The sequence below is a fragment of the Eptatretus burgeri genome, chromosome 5 (genome assembly GCF_056783735.1).
Source record: "Eptatretus burgeri isolate ZD-2024b chromosome 5, Ebu_testis_v1, whole genome shotgun sequence".
Classification (NCBI taxonomy): Eukaryota; Metazoa; Chordata; class Myxini; order Myxiniformes; family Myxinidae; genus Eptatretus; species Eptatretus burgeri.
In genome coordinates, this window is record NC_140965.1 from 81098846 (window position 1) to 81111384 (window position 12539).

At 44.4% G+C, this 12539-nt stretch overlaps 1 protein-coding gene across 3 annotated transcripts in view; it reads left to right on the forward strand.

The window, feature by feature from the left end:
• UHMK1 (U2AF homology motif kinase 1) overlaps positions 1 to 12539 on the forward strand; it is a 55176-nt gene that overhangs the window by 34886 nt on the left and 7751 nt on the right. Inside the window, exons 7-9 of one of the 3 annotated variants that reach the window (XM_085882624.1) lie at positions 4493 to 4581; positions 4730 to 4919; positions 5693 to 9188. In XM_085882624.1, the coding sequence (XP_085738750.1) occupies positions 4493 to 4581; positions 4730 to 4876 (236 nt within the window). In that variant the 3' untranslated portion in view covers positions 4877 to 4919; positions 5693 to 9188. Of the gene's footprint in view, positions 1 to 4492; positions 4582 to 4729; positions 9189 to 12539 lie in introns of those variants that run through there. The other 2 variants (XM_085882625.1, XM_085882623.1) reach the window with 2 other exon arrangements.

The window sequence follows — 12539 nt, forward strand, 5'->3', positions numbered from 1 at the left end:
AGCCTCAACACAGCAAGGGTGACGAAGTTCCTATTGAGGGTAGCTACTTCTACACAATATGTATCCCCAGAAAAGCTTCCGCCGACGAGTGATGCAGCCACCTTTTATAGTCATCGGACTTATCACCAAGTGCAGGGATGGCATGGCAATGATATCGCCTCTGCATTTTGGGGTTGGAAAGCCACTCCCAGTGGTCTTGTGCCTATCAGGATGACTCAGCACCAGAGCGACTCCTCAAGATAATTCGGTGCAATTGTGGTGGCCAGTGTGACAAAAAACATGCACCTGCCGCAAGAATGGACTGCAGTGCACACCAGCTTGTGGCCAATGCAGGGGAATAACATGCATGAATGTGCCACACGTGGACAATCAGGATGATGATGACCAGGATGTAGATCTCAATAATAATACAATGGATTGACATTGCAATTTGACTTGCAAAAATTATCACTCATACAATATCATTTAAGTGATCAGCCATAGTAAACTTTGTTATTAGACACCTTAACACGGGTTTCAAAATAATGTCACTGCAAGGTCACAAAATCTGTTTGGATTCTTACTTATTTGGTTAAATTTGGCTCTGATTATGATCTTGATGCCAATCTCATAAATAAGTGAATGGACATCTTGAAAGAGTCCATTGAAAATGATACATCCAATGTACTTTATTTTGAGTCGATTTGCATCATTTTGATCAAATTTGACCTTTACCTTGAATTTATCACATGATCGAGATATCCAATCACCTCAAAACTATTACTAAATGAATGAGCATCTTAATGGTATATGTGGCAATAACAACCAATATATTTTATCATTAACTCTCATTTTGGCATAACTCTTGATACAATTTCGGTCAATCTTAACGTTGCTTCGGTCAAGTTTAACGTTGACCTTGACCTTGACATATGACCTTTATATCTAACGATCTTATAAGTATCACTAAACGAATGGGGGTCCTCAAATTAGTTAAAAATGACACCTTAAAAGTGTTTCTTTGTTGTTTCTTTCCAAAATTATGTCCATTTAAAGTTTTTGCACCTGTACAATGTCGGCCAGCTTGGATTTGAGGTCAAAATGAGGTTTCCCATGGGAGGATTCGGGTGGGGGTTTTTTTTCTGAGACATATCGCCAATGAAGTCATTTCAGGTGAGAAAGTTTTGATAACATTTTTGTCCAACCTAAATTGTTCATTGTTTAGACTAGAGGCAGGGGAGCCAGACCAGAGGGGAGAACAGTACTCCATCAAGCTGCGAATGAAAGCCATGTACGTGAATAGTAGTTCAGGTGTGCCAAAGAGGGACTTTGCACGACGGAGTATGACCAGTTGGTGGCTGGCTTCGGAGGCCAACTTTGAAATGTGGTTTGCCCAAGAAAGATCATGGCTGAGAGTGATGGGCGGGTGGAAGGGTATGACAACTGAAGACGAGATGGGATAAATCGGGGCATGAGAGAGCAAATTTCTTTGAAAGAATTCCCAAGATGAGTTGATATCAGAGAAAGTAGAAATGGGAGACCATTCTAGAAGTTTGATGGCTGATTGAAGTCCCCTGCCAGTCGACCTGAGTGAAATGCCAGACTCATTGGCGCTGAGGTGGTTCTCTAATAATAGCCAGAGATGTCTACTTTGACAAGCGTGTGGTCAGATGAACCATTTGGAGCAGAGGAAGAACAGCAGATATTTTCAGGGAAATTTTTCAAAATCAGATCCAGAAGAGATGGAGTATCGTTAGTTGAGATCTGGGTCAGGAAGTTGACCGATGTGAGTCGTAGAAGTCTTTTGCTGAAGTGCTATGGTTGGTGAGGGAGGTACTCGAACCCAGCCAACTGGCATGATGACAATTGAAGTCACCACATAGGAAGAGAGAGTTGGGATGAGAGGATAGAAGGTTGTCCATGTTTTTGGCGAGTGAGGTGTAAATGGAGCAGCACTGTTTGGTGGACGGTACAACACACATATAAAACGTGGAGGGAAGCTGTAGCCAGAGGTATTCCTGGGTATGTGGGGGAGTGAGGGAATTGCATAGAGAGTGAGGAATAGAGTTCTTTTTTTTATGAAGAGAGCAACTCCGCTGCCAGGTCGAGGCTTTGGTCTGTCATACCAGAGGAGGGAGTAACCGGGGAGAGATACTTAGTAGTCAAGACGTCTTGAAAGAGGAAAGTTTCTGTTGAGCAGATTGTCTGGTTTGTTAGTGGCAACCGGTATTGAAAGATCTGTCAGGTTAAAATGAAGCCCCCAGATGTTTGAGGTCCACACTGTTAAGGAAGAAGGAGTGGAGGAAGCTTTGGTTGCAGGGGAGGGGAGGGGGATGGTAGGACAAGGGAGGAGTGGGGGGTCAAGGGAGAGTTGACAAAGTGTGGGGGATTTCAGAAGAGCTCGGGGAGAGGGCTGGATGAGGAGAAAAGGCTCGGTGGTGATGTGGGGAGTCATAAGAGAGGGGGAAGGAAGAGGGAAGTTGAAGATTGGAGGAGGTGAAGTGAGAAGATGGATGAGAGAGGGCAGGGGAAGGAGGCAGCTTTGTGGATGTGAGGGGGGGGGCAACTTTGAGAATGGGGATTGAGTGGGGAAAATGAGGGGATAGTTGAGGGAGAAAGGTGAGGAGGGAGTTTTTGTGAAAGGTAAGAGGTAAGCTTGGAGGGAGAAGAGTGTGAAGGTTGCTTTGAGAGGGAGGGGAGACTACGAGAGCAGTCATGGCACACGAGTGCGATGGGAGAGGTGAGGAGAGGGGAGGAATGAGGCTTGGTGGTGGTATGGTGAAGCAGGGAGCCGGCAGTGGGTAATACAATATTTGAGGGTTTGGGAAAAGGGGAGATGTAATGAGAGGAAAGAAAGAGCATGTTTGAGGTGTTGAGGAGTGTTCTGATTGAGAGAGTGAGATATACGTTAGGTTAGAATGGAGCCCACAGATTTTAAAATGCCACACAGTTTGTGACTCCAGAGGAGGAGCTGATACTAAAGCAGAAGACAGTCAGAGGTGCGAAGAGCGGAGGTAGGATCATGAGCAAGATGGGAGGGGTAAGGAGAGGTTATAACAGGTAATGAGTTAGGATGAGGTGGATTTAAGGAGGTTGGGTGAATTGGCACTGAAGTTGGAAAAAATGGACAGTTAATGGAACACGTACATGCATTGCAAACTGGGATTTAATAATTATTTTCAGTCGGAGATGCAATTAATGACATTACGTGAGGGATGCAATAAAGGTGAATTCAGAGAATGGAGAAAAGAAACGTTGTAACCGTGGGACTTTTTGGACACGGGATGAAGGAAACCTCAGCATGTCCAAGGTTGAGTGACCTGGTCTGAAATTAAATTGTTGATCTGAGATGAGGTTGTTGGAGAAAATGAAGGATTTCATATCAACTGTGATGATGGATTCCTTGACCTTGCTGATGATTGGAAGTGGAAGCTGATAGGTCTGTCATTGAGGCAATCAGTTTGTGCACCTTTTTTATGTAGTGCAATGATGTTGGTGGATTTCCAAGTAGATTGAAGATGATCTCGCACAAATGACAGGGTGAAAAGGGCAGAGAGAGAGGATGTGAAAGAGCAGTTGAGCAGGTTTTTAGGACACGTGAGCCAATGCAGTCCGGTCCAGTTGCAGGGTCAGAGTCGAGGGTGGAAAGGACCTTCTCCACTTTCTTAGGTGCAAGAGACAGAGTCCAGGAGCAGTTGGGTATGACAGGGAAGGATGGGTACCCAAAGTTAGGAGTTGGGGTCATGAGATTTGGAAGCAAACACAGAATTGAGGCAGTTGGCCCTCTCACTAGCAGAGTAGGCTGTGGTGCCAGTTAAAGGGAGGGAAGTGATGGAAGGGGAGTATATACCAGAGACAGACTTATCAAAGCACTACCAGGTTTTAGAGGAGGGAGACAAGTTTGAAAGTTCATTCTTGAGGTTGGACAGATGATGATTTCTGGCTCTCCTGAGAGTGGAAAATGGGGAGAACATAGCCATGATCTTTCTTGGTTGGGGGTTTGGCCATGCTGTATCTTCTAAATTCTGAGGGTCGTGTTGGAAGGAGCACATACCATTTTGGTGTCCTTGTTATGAATTGGACTGACTCAATCGAACCGCTAACCTCCCAGATGCAGAGCGGACACTCATCTCAAGGCTACCGAGTCAAGTTAACTTGGTTTTGTTGAACATTGCAAACTGCAAACTAATTGACAAATTGGTTTTGTTCACATGAAGTGACGCAGGTTTTTGCAAAGACTAATCACTTTACATATTGGCCTGCTCTTATATGTGAGACTGTGAAGTTGTGTGTGTTTGTATATTCTAAAGTGACTAAGGTTACATACATGGATTATATTAATGCCAGACATTAGGACTTGGTCCACAAATTAATGTGACCTTTGGCTATGGGAACAGACCTCACTGAGGCTTCTCCAGGAAACATTTGGATTCTAAGTTTTGAGGTTTGGATTTGTGATCTGTCTGCCCTTTGGACAGGTTTTGACCTGTCCTGCTTTTTTTTTTTTCTGCAGACGTTTTGGAGGATGTGAGGGAAGAGTGCAAGAAGTTTGGGGAAGTGCGGTCAGTGTTACTCCCGAAGGAAGAGTCAAACAAAGGCCAGGTGTGTGGGCAGGTTTCTTTTCTGTCAAAGTAAACGTTTCTCATATTCTAAAGGTTCAGATTTGACTGTGCATGATCATGAGATGGTACTTCCTCTGTGGCATTGTAAACATGGTGAGTACCATGTCAAATTGCCATTGTGCCTGCAGGTGTTTGTGGAGTTTTCGGACGCTGTTGAGTGCCAAGCTGCACAGCAGGGCCTCTCAGCCAGAAGTTTTGATGGAAAGCTCGTCGTAGCTACATTCTTCCCATCTGACGCTTTTCGACATGGTTGCTTGTACCAGCCACTGTCATGAGATCGTTTTGTTTGTTTTCTGTTCCATTATGCCGAGGCCTTTGGTAAGCCGCAGAACTTGCCAAGGTCATGGGATCGCTTGGGTCGGTTGGATTTTTCTTTTGTATACATGATTGAGGCTCATGGAAGAGGTAGAATTTTGTTCCAACAAAGCCACTGTCCCTTAGATTGTGCAATTTTTTTTATTCGGGCTCACCTTTAACCCAGTCCTTGGATGTTGAGATGCGTGATGCTTGCACAATGTTTACCTCCACCACCGAAGGTGAAAGAGGTTATGTTTTCACCCCTTTCTGTCTGTCTGTTTGTGTGTAGGATATTTCAAAAACTTGTGGATGGATCCGGATGAAATTTTGTGGACAGGTTGGGTGTGTGACAAGGACGAACTGATTAGATTTTAGTGAAAATCCAGATCCGGATCCGACTCCTGGAATTTTTTAAGTGATTCTTCACCATTGAGAGATGGGGCCAAAAATGATCTATAGCATGATGTCTCAAAAAGTTGTGGATGGATTCGGACAAAACTTGGTGGACAGGTTGGGTGTGTCGCAAGGACAAATTAATTCGATTTTGGTGAAGATCCGAATCCGGATCTGGATACGAGAATTATTTAATTTTTAAAGTGATTCTTCACCATTGAGAGAGAGGGGGCCAAAAACGATATAGTGTTGTATAGCATTATATTTCAAAAATGTATTGGGCCCGAAATGTTCTTGTGGATCAGGCATTATGTGGCGGAGGTATGCGCTCTACCGAGTGCCCTTCTAGTTTTAAAAGCATTGTCTTGATTGTGCCATCTTCCGCTTTGTGCTTTGTGCAGTACTTGACACACGGAATGAAACACCACATGTTGAGCCCAGGTAGAAGAACATTTGTTCATCGCATTGAAATAACGACCAGTCACAGTGATGGAGTCATGTGCTGTACTTCAGATGTCTCCTTTTTGGCACTGATGGTGTGCCAATACCACCTTGTACATCCTGTACCTTGCATCTATTGAGATGAACACGTGTGGCCATTGCCTGCTGCCTTATGCGGGTGTTCGTAACTTCACCCCATTGCACTATTTATTGCTTGTAACTTGACTCAAAATGGCATTCGTTTCCTGGAAGCCTGCTGTGATCCGTCATTTTTTTTGAGCACAGACAGCATTTCCTCTGGTTGATCTGCTGCACTGAAAGCACATGACCTATCCTTGCCCGTGTCACGTTTGTCTCACGGGTTACTGTTCGGTTTGCCTAGTATAATGTCCTACACTCATCATTGCTGAATGGTTATGAGCTGGGGTCTGCTGGTTGCATTGACACACGTTTGTGACAGTCTCCAGTTTGTGAAAACGGGGAGTCCTTAGTGTAATGGATCTATCGGACTGGTTCACGAAATGAGAACCATCCAGTGAGAAGCAAGTGTGCGCTTAATAAATAGATTGTAAGCACCGAGCTCTATAACACCACTAGATAGGTCATCGGCAGCTAGTGATTGTCCGCATTGCGGACTCTGCTCGGCATCCATGTTTAGTCCTTTCATCCACAGCAGTGAGTGGGAATTGACTGGTTTTAATCCTTTGACTGCGCTTTTCACGCTAATTCCGTAAAGAGTTCCATACTTTCAAAAGCACAAGCCTTCTTTATAGAGGCTCCTTGAATGTGTTATCACTAATTTACAGAACTATGACATCGCCGGCCCATATGATCAGCCCTGGGATGGTTTGTTTATGTGTTCCTAGAAGGCTTGCGTCTAGACGGCTCTTTGTAGCGGGGGTTTCCGCAAATGCACGAAATGACTAATTTTTAAGGGAAGTACTTCATTCGGAGTCGAGGTGATTACCGGAATATTGATGAAACCGCACCTTTTAGGGGTGCAATATGTACTCTTCCGCGGAATTGACGTCGTGTGTCCATCTTATTGACGCCGTATTTCTGCTATAAATTGTCGTGCATGGGACGCTATGGTCATCCATTTTGGTTAACCCGATAAGAGTTAAAACCGCATGTTTCGATTTAAAAAAGAAATAACATTTCTGCATTTTGTTCAGAGGCACATGATAGGGACTCGGACACATGTCACTCAACCATACTGATCAAAAACATAGCTACCCATTACACAAAAATTAGGTTTCATCGCGCGGCCAAGTTGTATAACGAAATACTGGCTGGAGATCGTGTCCGACGAAAATATACAAAATTGATTCACTTCCGTAATCAGTAAATATTTCTTTATGCCGAATTAGTAAACATGAGTCCGATAGCCAAGTTGGTTCTATTTTGAGATTGTGATTATATCGAGATTACGACTTTCTCATGATAATATTCTAAGCTCTGAGACCCTGAGAGCCTCTGACAGGCCACAGTGTATAGTAGGACTTGTAAACGTGCTATGTCTTTATCATTAATGAATGCATTTTTTATGGATAATAAAGGCTTATTTTGGATTATATATAATTGAAGACTATTAGTTTTGTTGAGTTGCTCCTAAAGTATGTTTGTCATTTGTTGACATTGGTCAAATGTTTTTGGAATACCTTCAAATCCAATTCTATATCGTATGTTCCTATTCATTCTCTTATGGGAGTCTGGGCTGAAAGGACTAAACATGGATAGCAGGCTGGCTGGCTGGTGAGGACAAATCGGTAATGTGCAGGGAAGCTGGTGGACTCTCTCGTGGTGTTATTGAGCTCGGTGATTGTAAGTGATCAAGGGCTCAATTTTTCTTTGACAGCTGACATCTAAAGAGAGGTTTTATAATAGTATCTTGGAAAATATAATATTATGCTGAAAAAGGACTTTTAATAATAATCAGTGGCCAGTTGTATACTGGATGCCCATGTCAAAATATTAGAATAAGCAATTTCCTGCGTCAAAAAATGAGAATAGGTGACGTTTCTTGTTGAGATGCAAACTCAGAAGGTGAAATCTAAATTCAGTTGATTTGTCAATATAAAGATTGTAAGGTCTCCTGAAGCATTTATACAAGTACTGTACGAATGTGTCTTCCCATGGGAAGGAAGTGCGATATCTCTGAAATGAGGAAAGAGGTGGTCAAGGCACTCGCCGATGATGGAAAGTCAGTAAGCTATCGCCAGAAAAATCGGCTGTTCGCAATCCACAGTATCTTGCATCTTTAAAGAGCTTCACATTGGGCATGGTGACTCATCGTGCAGAAATAATTCTGGATGGAAACAGATCACCACAGTCAAGAGATGACAGGAAGTTGGCATATATTGCAAATAAGAACCGGTTCCAGTCTTCCAAAACCCTTGCTTGCAGGTGGAACGGTGATTGTGTCGAAGCATCCAGGTCAACAACTAATGTCGTCTTTGTGAAGTTGGATTTTGCTACCTGGTACCTGCCATGAAGCCTCTCCTGAATGCATCCCAGAGGAGGAGAAGACTGTTGTGGGCCAAAGAGAGGGAACTAGTCTGTGGAAGGATGGAACTGTGATGTTCATGGACAAATCGAAATGTTGTTTCTGCTCTGGTGACAAGGGACCCCAAGAAAAGTACTGTTCAAAAGGGATGTATCACCCTCCCTGTCTACAGCAGAGCATCAACTTTCCACAAAGCCAGATGGTATCGAGTGGCATGAGTACTGTGGGTGGAGGGCATCTCTGCCTGCTGAATCAGACAGTTATGTGGCTGTGTACCAAGACACGCTGGAGCATTTCACGATCCCGACTGCTGAGGTGTTTTTTGATGGCAATGACTACTTCCAGCAAGACTGGGCTCTGGCACATGCAACGTCTACAATGGTATAGCTTGCAGCGCATGATATTGTGGTTTTATCTTGGCCTGCAAACTAGCTCGACCTAAACCCAATAGAGAAACTATGGTATACTTTGTTGTATACCATAGAAACTTTGTTGAAACGCGATATTTATGATTTTCCAAATTGTTTTTCGAGAGAATATTCCTAGTTTTCTGTAGATGTCAGATGTCTAAAATAAAATTGAGTGCTTGATCATTTATAATCGATTTATTAAGTGTGTGCCCAGTTCTCAGCAGGTTATTCTTAGTTTATTAACCCTAGCTGTATGCAGAGATGCTTGATGAGTAACCATTTGATTGCCTCATAAGCAAATCTATAGAATTGTTTTGCAATGCATACATTTGTGCCAAATAATTGGACTGCTTGTCTGGAGTTCCCCCTCTATGCTTGGATGTGGAATGTTGGCCTCAGTGTTTTGTGAGTTTGGTTAATGAGAGTGAGTGAGTGCTCAACTGTGCTGGTTTGTTTATGACTGCGCATTTTCAAATTGGGCAATTGATGGAATAATGTGCCTTGGGTAAAATGTGTTGAGTAAAGCACTTTTCAATATTATCTGGCATGGATGTGACGAGGAAGATAAGTTGGCTTGGTTCTTCGGCCTATACCTAATGTTGCACTTTCATTTTTCTCATCGACTCTGCAGTTTTCTTAACAAAATCCATTTTCTGGCGAAATTGTGTGTTCTTTATTGGCAATGATTGGTCGAGAAGCATCTGCTGCCACGCACTGTTGAAAATAGTTGAGGACAAGTCTGGAGACGCCGATGGTTCACGAGCAATGTACACGGTTCGCCTTTTTTATTTTTTGACCTTCGAGGGGACGCCACGGGCAAACTGGCGGGAATCGGGAAAAACATAAATGATGAAAGTTGTAGTACTCGAAGAGCACTACTTGCATACCAACCTTCATTCGAAACAGTTGAAAACCCTAGGAGCTCGATGCCCAATTTATTGATTTTTTTTTGACATTTTCTAAGTTCGTGACCTTGACCTTGGGACGAAAATTAAAAATCGAGCTCCGTGGGGTTATGCAGGTGCCATTGGGCTAACCAAATACCGAAACCCCTGCCAGATTCGACAAACCCCCTCGGAAAAGATGTAACTTGAAATTGGCTACGCCCTAAAAACACGTTTTTTTGGGCGTGGCTCCGCCCATAATGGGTGCAGCACGCCCATTCTCCAGAAAACACAATTAGATCATGATACAAACCTCGCACCCTAATTTTATCAAGAACTGATCAAAACCCATGGAGCTATGCTTGGGACAGACAGACAGACAGACACACACCCATAACGAATATAGTGGTCACTTACTGACTCGTGAACCAATGATACAAACCTCACACCCTAATTTTATTAAGATTGGATCAAAACCCACGGAACTATGCTCGGGACAGACAGACAGACACGCACCCATAACGAATATAGTGGTCACTTACTGACTCGTGAACCAATGATACAAACCTCACACCCTAATTTTATTAAGATTGGATCAAAACCCACGGAACTATGCTCGGGACAGACAGACAGACAGACACACACCCATAACGAATATAGTGGTCACTTACTGACTCGTGAACCAACATTTGGTAGTCAAGGTGATGAGGCACAAGTACCGCAAATGGAATTTTCTCTCTTTCTCTTCTGCACCAAGTCTCATCAGCAGTGAATGTGTCACGCTATGTATGAATCGATTTAACCTGTCTGGATCAAAACTGTTAAATGGCGTCCTTGCTGAAGATTTGGAAAATCGTTGGAAAACTCTTCTCTGTGAAAGCCGGTGTTAGTCGGCGTACAAGATGGATTTTATGAACTAAAACATTGATGGGCAAGCTAAGCTAATCGGAGGGCCGCTGGTCTGGCCCTAAAACAACTTCCAGGGCTTCAAGACTCTTTACTGTAATTACAATCCAAAAATAATGCATTTTAATATGAACTGGAAGGGCACTCTTCAACGTCACGACGTAGCCAGATATGCCTCCGCTCACATAATTACATCATCATTATAATACTTGTACCAAGTTTGATTTAAATCCCTGAACCCAGATTCAAAGTATTAAATAATTCTGGCTGCCAGACCATGTGACCGATGAATTATTATTCATGAACATGCTGGTATTCCCAAGGCTTGGGGAGCATGTGCGTGAAGATTCCCCTCAATCTGTCAAGCTGGTCTGGCGAAGAAGATTTTAGAAGTTTTGTTCTTCAAACAAAATCATAGCTGCCAAACCATGTGACCTATGACATCCTAGGTGGAGAACTTTTGGTTCCACAGGGATAGGCGATCATACCTGTTAAGTTTTGCTTCTTTCAGTCGCTTTGGAAAGGAAGATTTTGAAAGTTTTTATGTTAAACAACAGTATGGTGGACTGTCAGGTCAGGTTCGATCTGTGACCTGCTACAGGTACCATGTAAACCTGTACTAACCTGTTCCATGGTCGGGTTGTCGGCGACTAAACCGTCTCCCCCACCAGGTTTTCTGGTGAGGAGGGTGTTTGGATATGGACACCCAGCAGGATTAAAAACAAAACCTGTCAAAGGGCGGAGGAGCTCCTTGTGAGCCAACGGCCATCCATATCTAGTGCCCAACTGTGTCTGCGGACGTCCTCCTGCAGTTGGGGTCACTTATTATTAGGAGGTTGGTGGCAGGATTTGCACTCCGGCCACCGTAAAACCCTTCATTCCGCAAAACGCAAAAACGCAAAAAAATCTGAAAACCCACTCCGTGGGAGTACCTCCTGTGCAGCTTCCCTTCGCAGGGCAGCTCACCGGATGACGGGATTGGGGCAAAGCCTTCGGGACCCCCAATCTTTGATCGGAGGGAAACCACGGGGTAACATCCCTGGGTCAGATTGCGGGAGAGTGTGTCGGAGTGGTGCTGAGGTGTCGTCCACCAGACGGCGGTCTCCTTGGGTTAACCTGAGGCGGTCCCTTCGGGTGGGTGCCTGGAATGTCCTATCCCTAAGAGAGGATGATCACCTGTCTCTGTTATCATCTGAGCTCAAGCGTTTGGACATCGGGATTGCAGCTCTCTCTGAGGTTCGGAGACCGGATTGCGGCGAGATAATGGTGGGTGGTTACACCTACTATTGGTCTGGTCGCTCTGATGGTTACCATACCCAAGGAGTTGCTGTAGCTGTGTCCAATAAGCTGACCCCAATGATAATTGAGGTAACACCGGTCAACGAGCGTATTATGAGATTAAGGATTCGTCACTCCTTAGGTGTCATTTCCCTGGTCTCTGTTTATGCTCCGACTGAGGCGAGTGATCTCACCGTGAAGGATGCATTCTACGCCACACTCGAGTCTGTGGTTGATCAGTGCCCCAGACGAGATACACTTCTAGTCTTGGGGGATTTCAATGCATCGACTGGAACTGATAGGGACGGTTATGAGGTGTGTGTTGGTCCCCATGGGTCAGGAACTATGAACCAGAATAGCACTAAGTTCCTTGACTTTGCAAGAAGTCATGGACTTAGGGTGGCTGGTTCATGGTTTCAGCGCCCACAAGCTCATCGCTGGACTTGGTATTCCAACGCTGGCGGTGTGGCAAAGGAGATTGACCATGTCCTCATTGACGGTCGTTGGAGGATGATCCAGAACTGCAGGGTCTACCGGAGTGCTCAGTTCCTCAATACTGACCACAGGCTTGTTGTAGCAACTCTAAAGCTGCACCTTAAATCCTGGAGAATGGTACCATCCCAGCCGAGGCTGGATGTTGCCAAGCTCAGGGATGAGAGAGTAGCTGAGGAGTTTGCGAACAGGCTGAGTGGACACTTGGGGGGTCTGGGTGCTTTGGGGGTCCTGAAGAGTTGTGGAGCGCCTTCAAGACCACCGTCCTTGATGTTGCCGGTGGATGCCTTGGAGCTCACCGCAGGGCAAAGAAGAATTTTGTCTCTCAAGG